The 23269-nt window shown below is 45.1% G+C and overlaps 2 protein-coding genes across 9 annotated transcripts; one reads left to right on the plus strand and one right to left on the minus strand.

Annotated features, from left to right (window-relative positions):
- Window positions 1-3581: 3581 nt before the first annotated feature.
- LOC127293874 (serpin-Z2B-like) lies at window positions 3582-6643 on the plus strand. The gene is made up of 2 exons (XM_051323563.2): window positions 3582-4054; window positions 5733-6643. The coding sequence occupies exons 1-2, from the start codon at window positions 3632-3634 to the stop codon at window positions 6510-6512; spliced, it is 1203 nt and encodes a 400-aa protein (XP_051179523.1). The 5' UTR covers window positions 3582-3631; the 3' UTR covers window positions 6513-6643.
- Window positions 6644-21057: 14414 nt separating this feature from the next.
- LOC127293875 (uncharacterized) lies at window positions 21058-22889 on the minus strand. 8 transcript variants are annotated; one of them, XM_051323578.2, is made up of 6 exons: window positions 22491-22889; window positions 22321-22374; window positions 22157-22222; window positions 22004-22038; window positions 21713-21918; window positions 21058-21582 (listed from the first exon to the last, which is right to left on the minus strand). In XM_051323578.2, the coding sequence occupies exons 1-5, from the start codon at window positions 22554-22556 to the stop codon at window positions 21900-21902; spliced, it is 240 nt and encodes a 79-aa protein (XP_051179538.2). In that variant the 5' UTR covers window positions 22557-22889; the 3' UTR covers window positions 21058-21582; window positions 21713-21899. The 8 variants fall into 8 exon arrangements, 5 of the variants coding, with proteins under 5 accessions (XP_051179538.2, XP_051179532.2, XP_051179529.2 ...); XM_051323572.2 differs by having other exon boundaries at window positions 22004-22059; XM_051323569.2 differs by having other exon boundaries at window positions 21713-21809; window positions 21986-22059.
- Window positions 22890-23269: the final 380 nt, after the last annotated feature.

Raw genomic sequence — 23269 nt, forward strand, 5'->3', positions numbered from 1 at the left:
GTTGATGACAACCTCCTTCTCCCCGTTCCAGCGGGCAGCGGAAGTAGTAGATCCTCCTCGGAATCCCGGCAGCACGCCGGCGTGGTGGCGGTGGTGGTGGAGATCTCCGGCAGGGTTTCGCCAAAGCGTATGCGGGAGAAGTGGAGGAGGAGGGCGGCTAGGGTTTGGGGAGAGGGGCGCCGGCTTGGGCAGCCTTGAGGGGTGCGGCCAACTTGGTGGAAAGAAGTAGCCGGCCCCCTCCCCTTGTCCCTCATTATATAGGTGGAATCCCTAGGGTTTGCCCCAAGTCTTCGAATAAGACCCCAATTAAAAAATTCCCATATGGACGAAACCTAGAGGGACAGGGACTCTCCCCTTCCCCCTTTTCTTTGGCCGGCCAAGGAGGTGGAGTCCACCATGGACTCCACCCTCCCACTTGGTTGGCTGGTTAGGGTTGGTGGAGTCCCTACGGGACTCCTCCTTCCATAGTGATTTATTCTGGATAATTCTGGAAACCACCTTCCATAAATTCACCGGATCATTTCCAAAACTTGGAAAGTGACTTCCTATATATGAATCTTATTCTCCGGACCATTCCGGACCTCCTCTTGATGTCCTGGATCCCATCCGAGACTCCGAACAAAACTTCGAACTCCATTCCATATTCCATATCTACTTAAAACGACATCAAACCTTAAGTGTGTCACCCTACGGTTCGTGAACTATGCAGACATGGTTGAGACTTCTCTCTGACCAATAACCAATAGCGGGATCTGGAGATCCATAATGGCTCCCACATATTCAACGATAACTTAGTGATCGATTGAACCATTTACATACGATACCGATTCCTTTTGTCACGCGATATTTTACTTGTCCGAGGATCGATCATCGGTATCACGATACCTTGTTCAACCTCGTCTCTGACAAGTACTCTTTACTCGTACCGTGGCATATCATCTCTTGTGAACCATTCACATGCTTGCAAGCTAATCAGACGACATTCCACCGAGAGGGCCCAGAGTATATCTATCCGTCATCAGGATGGACAATATCCCACTCTTGATCCATATGCCTCAACTCATACTTTCTGAATACTTAATCCCACCTTTATAACCACCCATTTACGCAGTGGCGTTTGATGTAATCAAAGTACCCTTCCGGCATAAGTGATTTACATAATCTCATGGTCGAAGGACTAGGTACCTATGTATTGAAAGCTTATAGCAAATGAACTTAATAACGTGATCTTATGCTACGCTTAATTTGGATGTGTCCATTACATCATTCATGAATGACATAACCTTGTTATTAATAACATCCAATGTTCATGATCACGAAACCATGATCATCTATTAATCAACAAGCTAGTATACAAGAGGCTTACTAGGGACTCCTTGTTGTTTACATAACACACATGTATCAATGTTTCGGTTAATACAATTTTAGCATGGTATGCAAACATTATAATAAACACAAAGATATATTATAATAACTATTTTATTATTGCCTCTTGGGTATATCTCCAACACATATATCATAAGTGCAAGAGAGCAAGAAACCACGAAATATTCTATGAGTTTAAACACGCCGGAACAAACCAAACTCAACAATGTGCCTCCTCCCTTGGCAACAAGTTTGTGTTTCAGATATGTCATACGTCCGGACACATCACTCGCCATTCAAAATTCGGAAACGGAATATCAATTTCACATTCAATCCATTTCACTTCCTAGGTAATGCCAACAGCTGGGAAGCTCCTACCTGATGTGTGATGCGTCAAAACGTCGACGTTCCGCACATGACACAGTGATCTGCACCGACACACTTTAGCCAACATGATTGAAGAGGAATGTGCAGCAAGAGTAAGATGAATGTTGGGTTTGGTGTTGGATATTAGATTATCTAAAGGACTTTCATCGGTTGCAGAAAAGGCAAGATTGTTGGTGAAGATGTACCCATAATATTTTAGGTATTTTCTTTATCTAATAATAAGTTATAAATTAATGTTCTATTATTTGTAAATTCACACAAAGAACCATATTGTAAGAAAATGTATACGAAAAAATTGTAGGTACATCTGTGCATTATTACTATCGCTGCATATTCCAGTTTACAACTGATGTTAAGTTTTACACGCTTAGTTCGTGTCCATGCTTATTGGAGCTTATCTTTGGGAAGTGACATGAGTGGAAGACGTAAGTATCTGAATCTTTTCTTTCTTATACATGTGGATTATGTTTTTATGTACATCGATAATTTTTTTTACAAGCATCATATTTATCACAACGCCGAGTGATAGGGCGCAAAAGACACAATATTAAAATATTTTTATTTTCAGGAGCAAACATAATTACCATAATTAACATAATTACACGGGCATTCAACTAGTCAATAGTAATTGCAAGGTACTCTCACGCTAGCGACATGGACATCACGCGACCACTAACACCATGCACTAAGCCACTAACTAACCATGACCTCTTCTACCAAGAATCTCTCCAGGAACCACACGAATAGGCTAATTAAATACTTGACCAGCCAGTAATAAGACTAGCCACAATGGGAGTATCATAAGTAGTATCATGCATACCATGTTGGCAAAAATCTGATGTGGCGCATCAATTAATGAGGTGAGAGATGAGAGTAGTATCATAATATGATACCGTATCATAGCACGTAAAACTAGAAAACTTCATGGCAAACAAATCATGTACACAAATTTGCATTGAGATGCTACAAAATATTAAATATGACGATACTATGATACTAACTTATGATACTATGCATTGTGGGGTTAGTATCATAAACTAGTATCATGTGCATGATACTAGTGTATGATACTTCCCATTGTGACTAGTCTAATACTCACATGACTTATCTATGCATGCAACTAATTAACTATCCTACACAGACATGCACACATGTATAATTAAAACAATGTAGATACAACAAAAATCAAGATCAAAACCTAACTATTTGGACAGTGAGAATAAGCCCTAGACCTCCAAATATCGTTGGAAAAACTGTGTTGCACCGGAGCGAATGGGAAATGGAACCCTGCGACGCTTCGAGTGTTGGTTCATAGTAACACTTTAATTTGATGACAAGCTAAACCCAAGACTTGTGATACTCAATAAAAATCCACATTTGTCTGGTATACCTCACACAACTCTTCTTCCTAGGAAAAACTTTACACATTGGCATCGCAATCTTAATCTTGGAATTTAGTACTAATCAGTTTTATGATCTTAAGGAAACACCACACATGCTTCTAAATACAAGGCATAAAAGGCAATGCCCGCGAAGTAATCTCCATATAAATCCGATGTTCTATAGAATTCAGACGTGCGGGTAAGTTTGGTCGGAGCCACACACCTTCCCAAGATATGATATATCCAAGAAACAATGACGCGACGGTGACTAATTAGAGGACGCTTAAAAATCATCTTATCTCCCTTTATGATGGATAGCTCTTCCGGATTGCTTTTGCGTACGGTTTATGTTGGCCAGCACAATGCAGAAAGCTTCCAACTTCTAACCATTACGTCCTTTAAATAGCGAGCAAAACACCTATGAAAATCGCACTTCCTGTTCTCTATCACTCTTGTGTCCAGTGTAGCCATAGTCCAAGGAAATTACCTCTCCGGCCATGGCAACCACCCTAGCCACCGACGTCCGACTCTCGATCGCGCACCAGACCCGCTTTGGCCTCCGCCTTGCCTCCGCCATCTCCTCCAACCCAGAGTATGCAGCCGTTAACGCCGCCTACTCTCCACTCTCCCTCCACGTTGGGCTCAGCCTCCTCGCCGCCGGTGCGGGGGGCGCCACCCGTGAGCAGCTTGTCGCCACTCTCTGGACAGGGGAGGTAGGCGAGGAGGCGGAGGGCCTCCATGCCCTTGCTGAGCAGGTGGTGCAGCTTGTGCTCGCTGACGCGTCCTGCGTCGGCGGCCCACGTGTCGCCTTCGCCAATGGTGTCTTTGTCGACACGTCACTCGCTCTGAAACCTTCCTTCCAGGAGCTCGCTGTTGGCAGGTACAAGGCAAACGTGCAGTCCACCAACTTTCAAACTAAGGTGATCCTTTCCCGGACCCTACATTATTGTATAGCTAGTTCTTGAAAGGATGTCCATTTTTTCACGTATTGGTTGTATTGTGCTGACTCGGACTAGCAACATTTGAAGTGCAATGCATGTTTCTCTTAGTATATATAGTGTATAAAAATTATACTAATATAAGTCTGCTAATTAATGAAAATATTCCTTGTCCTATAAATTACCAATGGAAAAAAGGATTAATCATTAGCCATATAATACTCTCATCCTTTCTCATGAATAATGCGCACATGCTTTTCATGATGAGTCTTTGACACAAAAAAATTACAACCGTATCTCGATTATGTCGTACAAAATTTAGTATCATTGAATTTGTATTGCAAACCACTTTCTAATGATATCAACGTTTATCAAATAATACTCATATACTTTGATTAACTATTTGTCAAAGATAAATCTAGAAACAAGCATGAAACTAATTTATAGGAACGGGTGGCATGGGTGGTTTATTAACATGTACTTTAGCTCTTACTTTTAGTAAGATTGTTTGTAGTATTTAACTCATACTTTTTAAATAGAATCTAAATTTCCTGTAGAAACATATATACTTTAACATATTCCAAAATATTTCAACCATTTTGTATTTCTAAGTTTGCTATTATTTATATCTGATGGATTTCAAGTTTGGGAGCTTAATTTTGCACTATTATATAGCTATGTATTTTGGCTTTATTTTTTCCTATAAGGGACATTTTATTGACTTAAACATCATATCAAGGTGATACAATATTGCCGCTGTTGTGGTAAATATTGATGCAGTAGAATGGACAGAACGTTGGCCTATCAAAGAGTTCAAGCTTAAGCCATTTATTTCCTTGTCTAGATATGTTCATCTTGTAACAGACTTATTAAGTAATTTACATAGCTTCTCTGTGTGGTGTACTTCTGCTCTTGTCAACTTATGGTAAAATTTGCTCTGTTACGTTTAACTTTGTGGAGATAGTTTACACTTTGGATCTAGAATTGTGAATGATGTCTGCTTATCTATTAATCTGCCTGATTTTGAGTATAGTATGCTCGTAGTTTTTTTTAGCAAGTTTAATTTCTGATGTGTCATTCCAAAGCTAGGGGATCTAGTGGTGTTTATAATCTTAGGCTCTCAGCGTGGTAGGTATGTTAGATCATTAGGAATGTTGACTAAGGCCTTTCAAAAATGTTATGTTTGAATAATCCACCTATTTTCAATGGTACTTATGTGGTCTCTGTTCCTTATGTGGTTTCCATTTATTGCCATTTAAGGGAATTTCGTCCCTAAGAGATATAACACAATATACCATAATGTTCATGGTTATGAAAATATTAGTACTATTAGTATACTCGAGATGTAATGATGACCATTTAGTATGTTTATCTGGACTGTCTTAATTTTAAGCTATATATGAAATATAAGTGAACCTTTTCTATTAAATGTATGTGAAAATTTATACATAAATGATTTATGATAACTCAGTAAGTTTTTTTTGATTCTCAGTGCCATTATTACCATTTATTCATTTATTTAATCATATTTAAACTTGGTGTCTATCCTTTTTCATTACATAATCTTATATTTTGTTTGTTTTGTCATTCTAGAAACTACAACTAGTAAGTATCATAATGTTGCCTTTTCTAACCACTGATGTACATTGCATTGGTTCAGCCTGCTGAAGCTGCTCGTCAAGTTAACTCATGGGTAGAGAAAGTCACATCAGGTCTCATCAAAGATATCCTCCCTGAAGGGTCTGTTGACAATGCAACTAAACTGGTTCTTGGTAATGCCCTTTATTTCAAAGGAGCTTGGCCTGAGAAGTTTGACCCATCTAAGACAAAGGACGATGTGTTCCACCTTCTTGATGGGAGCTCAGTTCAAACACCATTCATGTCCACCACAAATAAGCAATTCATTTCATCTACTGGAAACTTGAAGATACTTAAGCTTCCGTACCAGCAAGGTGGGGACAGCAGGCAATTTTCCATGTACATTCTTCTTCCAGAAGCACGTGACGGTCTTTGGAGCTTGGTTAATCGGTTGAACACCGAACCAGAGTTAATAGAGAACCATATCCCATCAGTGAAGGTTGAAGTCGGGCAGTTCAAGCTCCCTAAGTTCAAGATATCATTTGGATTTGAAGCATCCAAATTTCTCCAATGTTTGGGTCTTCAACTGCCATTCAGCCGAGGAGCAGATCTTTCAGAGATGGTGTATTCTCCAGTGGTACAAAACCTGCACATCTCATCTATTCACCACAAATCATTTGTCGAAGTAAACGAAGAAGGAACTGAGGCTGCCGCGGCAACTACCATAGAGATGGTGCCTCAGTCAATGCCCTTGACGACAGATTTTGTTGCTGATCATCCTTTCCTCTTCCTTATCCGCGAAGACAACACCGGTGTGGTGTTGTTCGTTGGTCATGTGGTCAACCCCCTCCCGTCTTTATAAGGTGTTTCCTCTGAATCTCATACCTAGGCAGCGACCTCTTCTTTCACATATAAGAGTGAAGTATGTAATAAGTGAAGGGTTTCAACATTCCATCATGCTGCCCAGGCAATAAATCCAATATATGTTCTTGTTTCGAAATATGAAATTTGTGAAACGACAATAATCCAGAATTTCTATGGAGCTTAGTAGTTTAAGGGCGCTGGTCGTGCCTTCATTTTTTCTGAAAAAGGAATGGAAAGGTCCACTCTGTAAGAAACTCCCTAGCTAGAGTTTCTTGGACAAATGAACGGAGGGAGGGAAGCTGGTAGCTAAGCCATGTCTCTACGATAAGATAGGGCAAGTTCTAACCATATTCGGAGAGCTCAAATGTATTGACACTTGAAAGTAAAATGGGCGTTTACATAATACTTCTTGTGTGAAGCGAAACTTGTCGCTCTGGTATTTTTTCTAAAAACACACTTACGTCGAGTCGTAGATTCCGATACTGGGGAATATAGCTCCCCTTTTAGTTCGGCGTGGACCGCAGAACACGACAAGCTCGATCGACGAACGAGACGAAAACCACATTCACACATATTCATAAGTTTTGTACACAGGCTCAGGCCGCATTGTGCGAAGCCTCATGCAACTACGGTGTATATGGTGGATCTCAATTAATCCATGATTTTTCTAGTTCCTTCCCTCGTAAGAGCATCTTCAGCCGTCTGCCCCACAAGGTCTCCAGAACGCCTTTTTTTCATCCGAATGCCCCCGGCTTTTCGTTTTCGTCCGGATTAGGCCTTTCATCTGTCCGGAGAGCCCAGGCCATCCCCGGGTTCCCGAGGCCCGGCCGGGGACTCCGGACGAAACAAAAACGCGCGAAACGTCTAGCGGGCCCACGTTATCGGCGACACAACCGGTAGTTCCCTCCATTAATTTCGTTTTCCCTCCAAATTGCGCCGCATAGAAGCATTTTCCCCGCCGAAATTCAGAGCTACCGCCATTCTTCCCCCACAGTTGCAGCTCCTCCTCTTCCCTTCCACCACCATGCCGCCGATGGCGCGCCGACGGCGAGGAAGCCCCGGGCATGTCTAACGCGGCGTGGGCGGCGGATCAGGAACGGCGGCAACACGAAACTCGCGCCCGGGCGGAGAGGGAGAAGAAGTGCAACGCGAAGAGGGTGGCGGCGGCGGCGGTGGAGGAACAAGCGAGGCTGGTCTCCATCAATTTCGGCCGCCCGCACATCGCCCAATTCCCCGGGGCATGGCCTACCCAAGGTATGGTCAGATCTCCTTCCTTCTCGCCGGCGTCGCCGGCCACGGCCATGTAACATGACACCTACGCCGCGGCCGGCTTGGCCGGTTTACGCCGTCGCCGACGGCGTACGACAGTGCGATGTACGAGGGCATCTCGCCTGCCCTGAGGCGTGGGACGCTTCCCTTCTCCAACCCCAGGATGCCGCCGCCAAATGAGCCTGTGATGCACGAGATGATCACGTCGGGCTACATGGCTACCGCGGCGAGCCCGAGCTTCACACAAGAGGAGGCAAGGGCGGCAGATGTCGTCGCGTCGTGGGGCAGCTTCAACTCCAACCTCGACTAGGGGGATCACCACGCTGACGAGAACGACGATACCCAATACATCGATGGAGAAGATGAGGAGGCGTACGTCGACCTGGACGTCGACGAAGAGGAAGCACCCGAAGCCCCGGAGGCGCCGTCCAAGGGGAAGAAGAAGAGAGGGAAGAAGAACTCGCCGCCAGCCGAGCCGCAGATCAAATGGACGGGCAAAGAAGAGGAGTGCCTCGCCGAAGCTTGGATGATGATGTCTATGAACGGCATCACCGGCGCAAATCAGAGCTACGACACGTATTGGCAGCGGGTCAAGGTGGCGTTCGACGAGCGCAAACTCGTCGACCCGTACTTCAACACGACGGTGATGGATCGCGCCGGCAAGGCAATGGGCACCCATTGAGGGATTGTCCAGGCGGCGTGCAGCAAGTGGCATGGCGTATAGGAGGAGATCGAGAAACATGTCGTGAGCGGCGAGGACTTTGAAGAAAAGGTATACTCACTCGCCGTGGTTCCTCCGTCGACCGTACATCGCCTATCGCCGACCTGTTTTTGCAGATGCAGCGGGCGCTCGACTTGTACGCGGAAGACAATGGCGGCCAGATGTTCAAGTCCTCAAAGTGTTCGCCCACATCTCGGAGTGCGACAAGTGGAAGGCGGTGCGCAAGAATCTCGCCAACAACAAGGGCGAGCAGTACAACCCCGACGCTCCAGCCCCTGCCGCGTCGGCGGGCCGTCCCGAGCTCGGCCAGAAGAAGCTCAAAGAGCAGAAGAAGGCCGGCCATTCAGCCGACAGGTTGCAGGCGTCCTTCGACAAGTGTTGGGCCGACGCGAGGGCGCACGCCGCCGGGAGGGACGACAAGCACGACGTGCGGTGGAAGGCGATGCTCGCCAACCAGGGCGTCCGGATTGCCTTGCTCAAGGAAACAGCGGCGGCGAAGAAGAGGAACACCGACCTGGCGTTCCTAATCGGCGGCAACAACGCCAACATGGACGAGGAGACGAGGGCTTGGTACGACGCCCATCGGCAAGACAACCTCCGGCCACCGTCGGCTCCTTCGTCCTCCGCTTCGACGTCTACTCCCGCCGCTTCGACAACTGCAGACGGTGATGCTTCTCCTGACGCCACGCCAGACGCCGATGCATCGCCCGATACCGCGCCAGACGCCGTTGCTCAGGACGGGACCGCCGATGAGCCTGTAGTCGTCTAGTTTCAATCGCCGGAATGTGGCTGATCCGATCGCCGGACATTGGCGATTCTTTTGTGTAGCGGGAAGACAATATTTTGAATCTACCGCCGCTAATGGGTGAAAGCGGGGGTGCGGCTGGGAAAATGTTGCCCCCCACGCCCTTTTTACATCCAATCCAGCGTTTTTTAAATCCTGATTTTCGCCGGGGGCCGTCGAAGCTAGGGATGCTCTAAGAGCATGTCTAACAGGCCCCTTACTTTTCTGCCCCATATTTCGCGATTATTTCGCCCCGTATAAAAAAGTGCTCGTCGATACACCGTTCCGTCTAGCAGACCCCGTATTTCACCCCGTAAATTCGTAAATTTAAAACCCGGGAAACTTGTTCATTCATAGTTCGTCGATCATACATACGGATCAACGTATATACATACAAAATACGCGATCCTAAATGGATCACGACTTCTAGTCGGAGAGGTCGACGATGTACGCGTCCGCCTCCGCCGCCACCTCCCGCAACTGCGCCTCCTTCACGGCGGCGATGGCCTCCGCCTCCTCTTCCTCCTCCGCCCTCTTCTTCTCGGCGTCGTCCTTAAGGGACTCTTCTATCGCCTTTAAGAAGTCGGGGTCCTCCTCCTCCTCCTCCTCGCCGGCGAGCGGAGCTCCTCCGCCGCTGGAGCTCCCGATGGTCGCGTTCCAAGCCGCCTTCGCCCGGCGTTGGCGTTCCCATTCGGCGCGCCACTTGTCGAACTCGGGGCCGCTCATCGGCTGAGCAGCGGATCCTCCTTGTACCCGCGACCGCCCGCCGCGAACTCAACGAGCTTCGGCGGGACGTACGCGGCGCCGGCGTACCTGCAGGCAGCACGGCGGCTCCCGGCGGTGGATCTCTTGCATTGGAGACGCCACGCATCCTCCACGTTGTCCGGCGAGCGGGCTCGCTTTGATCTGCTCGCCGGCGAGGCGGTACTGCGGCGGCGTGCGTCCCGGAGCTGGGGTGAAATGCGGCGCTAGGGAGTGAGGGATTTCTCGCCGGAGCTAACTAGGGAGGCGGCGGCGCACTTCGGAGCTAGGGTTGCGAGTGAGGGGTTAACCCCTCACTCGCACCTTCGCCCGGTATAAGTAGGGGGCTTCGGGGCGGATTTCCTAGGCCCCGTATTCCGCCGAAACGGGCCGACCCGAATACGGGGCCTGCTAGACGGCCCAAACCGCGCCTGCCCCGTATCCCGCCGGAATTTTACGGGGTGGGCGGGTTATAAGGGGCATGTTAGACATGCTCTAAGACTTGTTCTTCTCTAATGCCCCCTCCTTCTCCATGCAGCCTAGGCCTCCTTTTATAATGGCAAGGGGACACCACAGGGCGCTGTATGGATACGTTGCTAGGGCAAGACACGTGACCGAACGTGGAGCGCGAGATCCACCTAGCGGGCTACATGGTTAGAGCTATGGCCTAGCTGGTTGGTTCCGGGAGGACTAGCTTTGTCGTGGTTTTGCAGGTCCTGCCATGGTCATAAGGCTCCTTCTCGGAGGCAGTTGTAATCGGGTGGGAGCCTTGCACAAGAAGGCCTTCGCTAGGCCTTCCCGGGCCTCGTTTCCTTGATCATTGATTTCCTTCTCCGCTCCTCAGGGTCGTTAGGCCCTTTCCCGTAGGCCTGTTTACCCTCGGTTTCCACAGGAATGATAGTAGTCTACGGGTAAGGTGCTGCCCGACGGAGTGTTGCCGGGGTGGTGCCTCGCCCTCCCAGCAAGGGTTGTTTTCTCTCTGGAGCGGACGTTTCCTCGTGGTCCCGCCTATTTGCGGGGGCATCTTGTATTTTTGTCGTTTCGGGTGCCGTCAGACTTGTGGCTGGTAGTTAAGTCCCACACCTTGATTGGGTGAGTGGTGCACCACTGCCTATTTAAGGGGCTAGGGAGAGGCCATGCCGTCCATCCCAAGTCCCTATCTTCTCCTTTCTTCTCCCAGTCTTTAGAGACCTTAGTTCTGTCGGAGCTGGTCGGAGGGCTCATCCATGCTCTAGAGAAGTTGCAGCTCCCGGCGCTGGAGGCCCGCCACGGCGGGTCATAGAGGTCACCATGGTTCGTAGATGCCCGCCTTTTCCATGTCATGGAACCCTAGGACTCTTGGTCGGATCTCACCGGCTTCGATTGCTAAGTGAATGTGTACTGTGACTAGATAGCGCCGCTGCGGCTCCCCGAGATGTTCGCTCAGTCCTTCGATGGCCGCCGCCGTCCCTGTAAGATGATTATTCGCCCCATCGGTTGCTGCAACACCATCTGGTGGTCGAGGGTCTTCACCGACGACATGTGTATGATGATGGAAAAGCATGTGTCTTGGAAGAGGCTGGGCGCGCTTCTCCTATACACATTGCATCTAGAGGGGAGACATCCTCTTCTCCGCCTACGATGGAGGAGAGGAGCTCTCTTTCATTGTGTTCAACAGAAACCAGCGCCACGTTGAGTACTTCCATGAAGAAGGACTTTGACTCCGTTAGTGAAGATCTTATTGTTTGTTAACGACATCCCCGCCTCGCGAGGGCCCCCCGCTGGTCCTGCGTAGAGTAGCAAAGCAGGTAGTATGGATAATGCAAGAAATGGGGTGTCCTTTTCCTAGTTACTAAGCTTTGTACTTGCTCTTTATCTTATGAAAAGAGTACTTAACTGGTAGTCGACCGCGTAGGACTACCTTTTTCTTCACTTCTGTTTGTCCGCAACAGATGGACCCGCAACAATCGGGGGGCCGCCCCCGGGTGTACGCGTTGAGAATCTAACATATCAACGAGACTCTCCATTCACGAAGCAGCCTAGATGAACAATAAGAAAAATGAGTGCGGGAAAGACCACTCATTCGTATTCATCCATAAGGATAGCTTCTGGATACACTGCTTGTGCTATGGGACCAAGACGGCGCACAAGGATTCTCATTACACGGGGGACAACTCCCGAGTAGACTGCTCAATTGGCAGCCCAACTGCCAAAAGAGACGAACACCACTCTCTTCGTATAATGCATCGTCTACAAGAGTTTGATGGTGCCATGCAAAATACAACTCGTTGTCTTCGTCCTCGGTCCATGTAGAATTTCTTGTACTTCATTTGTAACAAAAATCAAGTAAGTCACAACTTTTTTTACTCAAATTTTACATGAAGAAAAAGAGGGGAAAATCACATGTTTCCCTCTTTTTAGGGTGCAGTCGGAGGTGCCGGCGATCCATCTCCGGCTGCAGCTTCAACAGAGACTGGCCATGCATCCTCCAACTCCGTCCAGAGATCCCGCACGCAGACCAAATCCGTCGTGGGCGGCGGGGGCGGCGGTGCCAACCTCAGGCGCGCACGAGAAGGGGGGGGGGGGGGGGGGGGGAGCCCCTACGCCACATTTGTGGGGGCCGGCGGCGGGTTGCCGTGGTCACTGGAGGTGACACCGGCTCTGGGTGGCGACGAATCGAGCCCGGCGGTGGTCGATTTGGGACAAATTGGGGCAATTGCCGGTGAAAACCCAATCTCCTCGTTCATTGCGGCGATAGCGAGAAGCGGCAACATACAGACAGGTGGGCTGGAGGGCGGCGCAGGGACCGGCTGGCGGAGTGGGGGTATGCGACGCCGACGAGAATGGGTGCGGCATGGGAGGAGGCGGAAGTTTTTCTCTAGAGTGGCACTCGACTCCTATATTTACTCCTCCCCTGTCGGTTTACTCCTCCTAGTCCTAAAATTTTTACTCATCTAACCGTTTAGGTAAAACATATTCAAGAGGTGAATAATACTAAATATTTTCATCTAATTGCAAATGGAAAACACCGAAGGAAAACATATTTTAACTAGAACAAGAGGAAGGAACCATAGTGGATGATGAAAATTTATAAGAAGTTGTTTGGAGAGCCAGCTGCTTCTACCCTAACACTGAGTTAGGAGTATACACACGATATTCCGCAATTAACCCAAGAGGAGAATAATATCCTTGTTGCTGAATTCACCGAGAAGGAAGTCAAGGATGCTATTTTTCAGATGGAGTTAAATAAATCTCCAGGACTGGTTTTCCAGCTGAGTTCTACCAAACCTTTTGGTAAGTTATCAAGGGTGATTTAATGTCAATGTTCAATCAACTACATTCAGTGGAATTACAGTTATTCAAATTGAACTTTGGTGTTATTACCCTATTGCCTAAAAAGGAGAATGTGGTTCAAATCCAGCAGTATAGACCAATCTGTCTTCTCAATGTTTGTTTTAAAATATTCACGAAAGTTGCTATTATTATAGCTAATACTGTTGCTGAAACAGTTATTAGCCCTACACAGTCGGCATTCATGCCAGGACGACATATTCTTGAAGGAGTAGTTGTCTTACATGAAACCATTCATGAACTTCATCGGAAGAAATTGGATGGGATGATATTTAAAATTGATTTTAAGAAAGCCTATGATAAAGTAAAATGGCCTTTTCTTCAAGAAGTTATGCGCATAATGGTGTCAACTCATCGAACAATTTCTTAGGGGATGAGGTGTAGGGATCAAGGTCAATGATGATACTGGTCATTATTTTCAAACAAGGAAAGGTCTTCGACAGGGTGACCCGCTGTCACCTATGTTGTTTAACATTATTGCAGATATGTTGGCTATCCTAATAGCAAGAGCGAAGGAGGATGGTCAGATAGGAAGCCTTATCCCTCATTTAGTTGACGGAGGAATTTCTATATTGCAATATGCCGATGACACGATACTTTTCATGGAACATGACTTTGAGAAGGCTGTAAATATGAAAATAATATTGTGTTTCTTTGAAGAATTGTCAGGACTGAAAATTAACTTTCACAAGAGTGAGATTTTCTGTTTTGGTAAGACCAAAGAGGAAGAGGAGCAGTATAAACAACTATTTGGTTGTGAATCTGGTTCTTTGCCTTTCAGATATTTGGGTATCCTGATCCATTATAGAAAGTTAAATAACTCTGAATGGAATCCTATGGAAGGTAGATTTGAGAGAAAACTAGGGTGTTTGGCTGGAAAATTATTATCATATGGGGATCGCCTTGTATTGATTAACTCTGTTCTTACTAGTTTATCAATGTTTATGCTATCCTTCTTTTATTTACCTAAAGGCGTGAGGAAGAGATTAGATTTTTTCGATCACGTTTCTTTTGGCAATATGATGAAAATAAAAAGAAATATAGGTTAACTAAGTGGAACCTGATTTGCAGACCTAAGGGCCAAAGTGGTCTTGGAATTGAAGTCCTGGAGATTAAAAATTCTTGACTACTTAGTAAATGGTTATTTAAGCTTGTTTGTGAAGAAGGGCTATGGCAACAACTATTAAAAAATAAGTACGTTTCGCAGAAAACCTTGGCTGAAGTTGAAAGTAAGCCTACTGATTCACCCTTCTGGAAAGGACTAATGAAAGTTAAAGGGGCTTTTTTAGTAGAGGTAAATTTAAGGTAGGCTCCGGAGAATGAGTGCGTTTTTGGAAAGATAGATGGTAAGGTGATCAGACCCTTGTGTCTCAGTATCCCCAGTTATATAACATAGTCAATCATAAGCAAGATGCAGTGGCAAATGTTATGATTTCAACTCCGTTAAATATTGGTTTTCGGAGAAGGCTGATTGGTGATCAATGGGATCAATGGATACATCTATGCCAAAGATTAATGGAGATAAATTTAAATGATGATCAAGATAAGTTTGTTTGGGACCTAACATCTTCAGGGAAATTTACTGTTAAATCTATGTATGGTGACATGTTAAATGTGCATACAAGATATATTCGTAAATATCTTTGGAAAATAAAAATTCCACTGAAAATTAAAATTTTTATGTGGTTCCTCAGTAAGAAAGTCCTCTTGACCCGCGATAATCTAGCAAAAAGGAATTGGAATGGAAATACGAAATGCTCTTTCTGTGATGATGAGAAATCAGTTGAACAATTGTTTATTTCTTGTCCTTTTGCTAGGCTTATTTGGCAGGTGGTTTTTGCTGCATATAATATTCCACCTCCATCCAATGTCACAAATATGTTTGAGAATTGGCTTATTGGAACTGACAAAACTGGTAAAGCTAGGATTCACATTGGTGTCTCGGCTTTATGTTGGTCAATTTGGAATTGCAGAAATGATATTGTTTTTAATACTCCCTCTGATCCAAATTAATTAACTTCACTTTGTCTAGATACAGATGTACCTGGATGCGTTTGTTGTCTAGATACATCCATATCTAGACAAAGTGGAGTCAATTAATTTGGATCGGAGGGAGTAGAAAGAACTCTACTAATTTCTTGCAGGTTATCCACACTATGGTTCACTGGATCCAGCTTTGGCGTTTCTTGCTTCCGGAGGACCAGCGGGAGTGCATGGTTTCTGGATGCAACCACCTTTAAATGGTTGCCTGGGATATTTTCTACCAGGCTACTTGACAGCCTATTAAGAGATTACATGATGCCTAGTTTCCTTAGCAATTTTCTCTTTTTTCGGTGGTTGATTTTTGTATTAATCCTCATTGATCCCTCAATTGTAAACTTTGAATATTCAGTTTATTAATAAAAGGTTGTGTGCATCAACCGATGCAGAGACCGGGGCTCACCCCATTTCGAAAAAAAAACCATTTAGGAGTTCGGTTAGGTGCATGTTTCTCAATTTTTCACTCCTCTAAGCACTTATTGGGAATCGGTTAGAGATGCCCTAACAGCCGCACCTTGAAGAACGGCTACTAAACGATCTTGTCTACCCCAGCAAAACATTAGCCAATTCTCCGAGCTAATAAATAGCCCCTTGGTTCCTTCTTTGTGCGTCAGAGAACTGGTTAACCACAATAAAGGTTTCTCCCGTCTTTTTTTCCAACAGTAGCCATACCATCAGTCCCCACATACTTAAGATTACAAAACCACCGAAAACGAACACGCAAAATACCAGCAGGGGTTTAATGACTCCCTTGTGCTGGACACAATAGAAAATAACGCTTGCCACCATGAAGAGCGTGAAGTCGCATGAAAAGCACAAAACCAACAAATAACTAGATTCCCAACCTTGCAAAAAAAACTAGATTCCCAAAAGAGAGTTGAAGTAAGCACCACACAAAAAAAAAATTGAAAAACAACATCTAAAAAAGTTCTAAAGGATCAATACCATGTTCTATGTTAGTGAATGACTTCATCGGTACATGGTCTAATGGGGTGGCCCCGTTAAGGCTAGTCTAGTACTTCAGGAGCAGTGATATAGATTTTCATTTTATTCCAGGCCAGGACGTTTTACCCAACAAATTATTCTTGGTTTTGGAGAACAATCGGTGAAACCGGATAGATACCATCTGAGGGTTCCTGGACGAACGTTTGCACCCCGTGGTTTGGGATAGAAAGATCAACCTTGGTGTCAACCAAATGAAACAATCCTCGACTAGGCTGGTCCATTATTGGTCCCTGTCATGGACGATGGGCATGTATAAGGGGATTTTCTCCATCAGTCAGTGTATGTGATCAACAAGAATTGTGATACGAACGCTGTCTTCGTCAACCTCCGAGTTCCCGTCTTGTGGAACCGCAGAATGCGTCTATGTTTTCCACCCTGCATACCAACTAGCGATGGACGGAGCATGTGTGTGTCTGCGTGTGTGGCTTTAAAGGATGGACGACGATCTAGGCAGTGGTAGGCGGGATGTGCGTCGTTCGATCGACACAAGTCAGGAGCATGTGTGTCCTGGCTGTGTGTTGCCGACACCTGTTTAAGGAGGGCATGCTTTAGATTTTCCATTTTTTCTCAGCACTTTTGTTTTATTTTCGTTCGCTCTTTTGGTTTTTTTAATGCAACCAAGGGAGTTCAAAAAAAAAACTTCACTTTTAGGTAGGTGTTCTGTCGCTCTTATATATTTTCACCTACTTTTTTTTTTGAAACGGATGCAAAAGCCGCAGAACGCCTCAATATATCTTCACCTATAACAACCAGTAAAGCTCTACCGTTCCATTCGCTCACAAGGAAAACTCTCACGTACCTACCTATTTATCCTTTCACACTTCCTGCTGTGAAATAGGTGGCAAATACCCAAGCATAATCCAGAGAGAAAAGAATGAAGAGCGTCTAGGGATAGGAGACACCGGAAAAGAAGCACATGTTGGTAAGCGACTTTGCCGAGCTAATGCTCCTCAGCGAGGAGGATTCGCTCGGAAGGGGGCGAGTGGCTATCATCCATAAACTAGATCACATCACCGGGCAGTGGCTATCACGTCGAGCAGTGGAGCTAGCAACTTGTATCCGTTGCGTTATTTCTCATGGAAGCGGATAACGCAACGACCCTTACTGACAAGAGATTGCAGCGGCCGCAGGAGGCACAGCAGCAGGAGCCAATCCATTTGCAGTGGCGTGTGCCACTTCGGTTAGATGGATTCAAGCTGCTTCACTTCATCCCAGTTCTGTAGCAGTTACTCTATAAGGTTACAGAACTCCACCGAATCAAACTACGAATTTCATGATCAGACTATAGATTGCATGATAGAAACATAAGATGATAAGACCTTGTTCGGTTAATCTCCTACCCAGGTGGATTAGAGTGGATTGGAGTGTATTGGGATGTATTTTGAATTGCAAGAAACTTAAACTACCTAAATCCATGTCAATCCCCTTTGTAACCATCTTGGTTTACGTGGTTTCTTCGGTGTCTATAGTGAATGAATGAGTGGAGGACTAGCACTTTTTTTTGGCATGAAAGTATTTATGTGGTGATCAAGGATTCAAGCCCAAGGTTTATTGATGCTCATATTCGGCTAGGGCCGGGGCAGCCATTGTTTCATGTGACGGTGGTAATACGGGATGTGTGCCGGTCCATCGACACAAGTCAGGAATGCGTGTGCGTCTCCTGGCTGTGTGCTGCGGACACCTGTTTAAGGAGGGCATACTTTTTGATTTTCTTGTTTTTGTCTGCTCTTCTGCTTTCTTTTTGGGATGTAATCTGCTGGCAGGGTCTTCTAGCCCTACTTGTGTTCAATGCGATCAAGTGAGTTAAAAGAAACTTCACTCTGAAGTAGGTGTACTCTTTCCCTACATATACGACATAATCTTCACCTATAACAAGCAACAAAGATCTACATATCGTTCAATTCACTCACAAGGAAAACTCTCACCTCCCAACTTTCTCTTCCATGCTACGAAATAGGTGCCAATTACCCAAACATAAGACATGCCAATATAGAGCAACGAACACAGAGTATGTAGGGATAGGAGACACCAGAAAAGAAGCACGCACTGGTGAACGATTTTGCGGAGCTTGCCTACGGAACTTCCTACGAATGATGAAGGCACGCCGTGGAGTAGCGACGCTAGCCTTGCAGGGCAAAGACCAAATTAGCATATTAGCACCTCGTCTTTTCCGGTTATTCATCGGGATTCGCGCTAACGGAAGCAAGTCATCTGTCATGTCTCGTTCAATAACTAGATCATATCACCAGGCAGTGGCCACCGCAAGGAGGATCAGCAGCAGCTGTCAGCCTAACAGCAGTGGTGTGACGCCCCGAAACCGGTACCATGAGGATCCCAGCGAACCCGCCGAAATCCGCACGATATCGATTCTAGGAGACGCACCACCAAGCGCCTCGTACACGCCGAAGCATGCACGCGATGCGGATGGAATTAATCACGAGCAGTAACATTACAACAGGTCTACAACAGAGCCCACAAGATACATATATATTACAACAACGACTCCAACGAGTCAAGATACAAATATACAACTCAAGATCTAAATCATACAGAAGATCAAATACGTCCGAGTACGGACAAGATACAAATTGGACTAAGAATCCTGAAGATAACCAGTGGCGTCCATAACCCTGCCAAGACCAAGCCGGAAGGGTAACCTTGCTAGCGTCGTCTTCATCGAACATATCTTCATACCTGCCCGATTATGTCCCGTAGAAGCAGCAATAAGTACGGGTTCGTACTTAACAAGACTTCAAGACGTATAAGCATTCGTCAACCAGTCGTCCTTTGTACTTGAGGCACGCAGGGGACTTAGAGGACGCAAGAGGACGTCATAGGCAATATGGTGGGGTTAAGCGGCAGCGCGCAAGCACTAAAAACCTATAGAGACACTCTACAACGGTCGTCTAATCAGAGAAGATGAGAGAGCGCATAAGCTAGCAGTTCTATACTCTGCAAACATAACACAACCGATGCGTTCCCCCCTCGCAAGGAATTACTTACAAAGGCACTCACACGGTTGTCAAGTTTTAACCATTTATTATTAGAGTTGTGCTAACTTACTACGCAAGTTATTATGATTGAAACAGCAGGTGTAAGTTGTCTATGGTCGAGTCATACAGCTCCAAGTCGTCCATAACCGCGGACACGGCTTATCGATAAGATTTAACCCTGCAGGGGTGCCCAAATGTGCCCACACGCACGATCAACTCACTTGCGACAGGTGAATATCACGACTCGCACTCTCCTTCACGACAACAATGTACAGGAAGCCACCTAACTAAGTTGAACCCGTATCGAAGTCCGGCCGTATCTCCGAAGCGGACTTAGCTATTGCGAGGACGGCCTCAGAGGGTCAAAACACACACTGGGGCGAATGACCCGCTTCAGCATGCAATAAACGCACATGCCGTACATATACGTGCATACCAGAAACAAGGGATACAAGGCACCCAGGGGCTTCCCAAAGATAAAGAAGTAACAGGCTGGCATGCACGTAACAACAAATGGTAAAACATTGCAAACTAGTTGTGGCCACTGGACAAAGCTGTAGATTCCGGTAGTGGTCGAGGGGAGACCCAATAAACATACCCACTTGTGGTTAGAGCGCTCAGTCTCGGAACAGATAACAAGAACTCGGGTCCTAAGGATATTAGTGAGTCAAAGTTCCGATGCTTTCACAAATGGGCTCACAGATGCCTCTGCTTATCATTTAGTTGTTAACAATAAGTAAATCATGATTATCTCCAACAATATATCCATAGACCATGTGTCATGATTCCCCAACAGATAACCCGATAAGATAACAATAACGGTAACAAGATAAAACAACTCTAGCATGCACTACGACTCGCAATGCAGACCCGATAACCAAACAATAGCCGTAGGAGGTTGGTGGAGGCAATATGGACTGCTTGAGGTAACAAGTGGAAAGGACACGTGACAAGAATGCAACTTAAGGATAGCATGAGGGAGAAGGCAAAATAAAATAGGTGAGCGACTTCTGCAGAGGCAGAAGTATAAGGGAAAATGCTTGCCTGTTAAAACTTGCCGAGGAACATCCGGAGAACTCGATCACCACTTCGCGATCCTATCCGGGAAGAAGCAAAGCGCTAGAACAACCAATGGATGCACATCTTACTACTACGGCAAAAGAATCGGCATGATCAGGATATAATATGCATGACATGGCATGGCAACGATGATGCGATGCAACTTATCCATATTAAGCGGGATCGGAACCCCGGACAAACAAATTTAGAATTGAAGTTGCATTTCTACCGACAAAGTTAAATGTTGATTAGCATGGCAACACAAGCCATGGTGAGCTACATCAATTTTAAACGGAGCAGCAGCAGCTGCCAGCGTAACAGCAGTGGCTTGTGCAGGGGCGTCAGTTTCTCCATTTCTGGCAGATGCTGATGGATTCAAATTGATTCACTTCATCTCATTGGCTGTAGCAGTCACTCTATATATTTTAGAGGACCTCCAACGAATCAAACTGCGTGCTTCCTCCGTACAATTTTTTGAAGAAACTACAGACTGCTGTTATGTTGTATGATAGAATCACAAGGGAAAAACTACCCCCTGTAGCCTGTAGGTACTAGAAACTATGCTCCTAATAGGAAATTGCTAATAACTAACAACCACAGCTTGTACAATCAGTACTGAGAACGATCTTGCATTGATTTACTACCCCAGCATAACATTAGCGACCTCTCCGAGCTACTAAAATACCCCTTGATTAACTGTGCATCAGAGAGCTTAGTTAACCCCACAATAAACATAGTTTGCTCCCTCTTTTTTTTAAGAGTAGCTGTACCGCCCCCACACACTAACGGATTGCAAAACTAACAAAAGCGAATGTGCAGAATACCACCAGAGACTCCATCACTCCCTTGTGCTGGAAACTAGAAACTAACCCTTGACATTGTGACGAATAATGTTACACCATCATCGTAAGCTTTGGTTCGACATCAGCTGGAACAGGCAGATATTTCGGACTTCCAGACGGTTGTCATGGACAAACAAACTTGTGCCAACCTCCCCCGAGCATTCGTGCGTTGCCAATCCTCGGATGCATCTTGACTTCTCAGGTCCTGCTCCTCTCTGCCCTCATGAGTGCCACAGCCTAATTTCGGTTGGGAGATGCGCAGCAGCATATTTCTTGCAAATGGTCTGTTTCCAGACATAAAATGTTGCATTAGAACAACAGGTTAGCTGAAACCTTAACAGGTTCAAGAAAATATAGTGAACAAGGACTACATTTCCTATCTCAAACGTGTGCCCAGAAAAGATTTGGACTTACTACAGCATAGACATTGTTGACACCAACACTGCCCTTGCTTATTATTGACACATAAATGGGAACCTGGACTAAGGGGGCAACATGCTTCTCCTGCTCCCTAGTCATACATACATGCAGTTGGTGATAATATGTAGAAAGGCTTTGAGGGACCTCTGGATTCATCAGACTCAAGAGATCATGAAGTGCTTTAAGACCATGGTTGCATCCTGAATAAGGAGCAATTTCCACTGAAACTTTTTAACACGAATCAGAAAGAGGGAGCTTAATGAATACCAAGTTGTTTCATTCTACCAATGGCGTCTTGATATTCCATTATATGCTTCCTTCTTAACGCGGATTGTCAGAACCTTCAATGGTAGAAACGTCAATAATAAGGTCCAAATGAAAACATATGATTCAGAAAGTAATGTTAATGCAGATAGCCAGAGAGAATCAAAATGTAACCTGAATCCTCGGATGAGTATTTTGTACTTGTCTTTCTGTCCTCAGTGTCTTCTCCGGTACAGAATCCTTAACAGTGAAAATGACAATAATAAAATCTAATATAGTGTATTCTGTGCATATAATTCAGAACATAATGTTGACGCAGAAAGAGAATAAAATGTAACCTGAATCCACAGAGGAGTATTTTGTGGCTGCCTTTTTATCCTCAGTGTCCTCTTCTGTACAAAATGTCAACAGTGAAAACGATGACAATATAATCTTATGTGATATAAACTGTATTGTGAACACATAATTCAGAAACTAATGCTAATGGGGAAGAGAATTAAAATGCAACCTGAATCCTCGGGTGAATATTTATGACTGTCTTCGCTATTTTTCTAGGATGGCCTGAGTTGCCCATTTCATATGTAGGAAATCTTTAGCTTCCCCATGATCTTGTGGTGTCACCGCAGGAGCTATTCAAAATATCAACATAATCCACACCTCTTTGTTAAGCATTACAAGTAACTTTGATGCCGGAACAAAAAACAATTTTTTCACAATAATCAGAATCAAGGACCAGAGCCTCAAAACAGGAGCGAATGTGAACAACAATGAGTCCTTCTCTTCTATGTGATGTGCATTTATAAATACCTCCCGTCCACAGCGGAGGACTGTCTTATTCTTATGCTTGGAAACTTCATGGTTCTTGAGATCTGTCCTCCGAAATGATATATGAATTTGTTTTGTATGATATGTACAAAAAAATAGGGAAACATACATTGATATAAAGTTATAAACAGAACAATTTCATAGTTTCCTACAATAATGACCAGAACAAAAAAATAAGATAATGCAATGTAAAAACTATGTTCTATAGACCGGTCATAAAATGAATTAACAAATGGAACTTGAATACATAATTAAGATTGAAAATTACCAGTCCACAATTAACCTGGAAATTAGAACACACAATGTTAATCATCATCCTGAGCTTTGAAGTTCTTTCACTACAATGTTTCAGACCTACATAATTCACTGCTTATTTGGAATCCTAGAGTTTAACTAGAGACTTTGCTAGCACTAATGTTCCGAATGTATTCAATTCTGTGTGTTTGTGCAACACGAACAGAA

This window comes from Lolium perenne, chromosome 4, assembly GCF_019359855.2.
Source record: "Lolium perenne isolate Kyuss_39 chromosome 4, Kyuss_2.0, whole genome shotgun sequence".
Taxonomy (NCBI): domain Eukaryota; kingdom Viridiplantae; phylum Streptophyta; class Magnoliopsida; order Poales; family Poaceae; genus Lolium; species Lolium perenne.

Coding starts and splice junctions, on each gene's coding strand:
- LOC127293874 (XM_051323563.2), top strand. CDS start 3,632: ATGGCAACCACCCTAGCCACCGACGTCCGACTCTCGATCGCGCACCAG. Junction 4,055..5,732: donor CCACCAACTTTCAAACTAAG/GTGATCCTTTCC, acceptor GCATTGGTTCAG/CCTGCTGAAGCTGCTCGTCA.
- LOC127293875 (XM_051323584.2), bottom strand. CDS start 22,556: ATGGGCAACTCAGGCCATCCTAGAAAAATAGCGAAGACAGTCATAAAT. Junction 22,375..22,490: donor ATATTCACCCGAGGATTCAG/GTTGCATTTTAA, acceptor CATTTTGTACAG/AAGAGGACACTGAGGATAAA. Junction 21,810..22,156: donor ATACTCATCCGAGGATTCAG/GTTACATTTTGA, acceptor ATGTATGACTAG/GGAGCAGGAGAAGCATGTTG.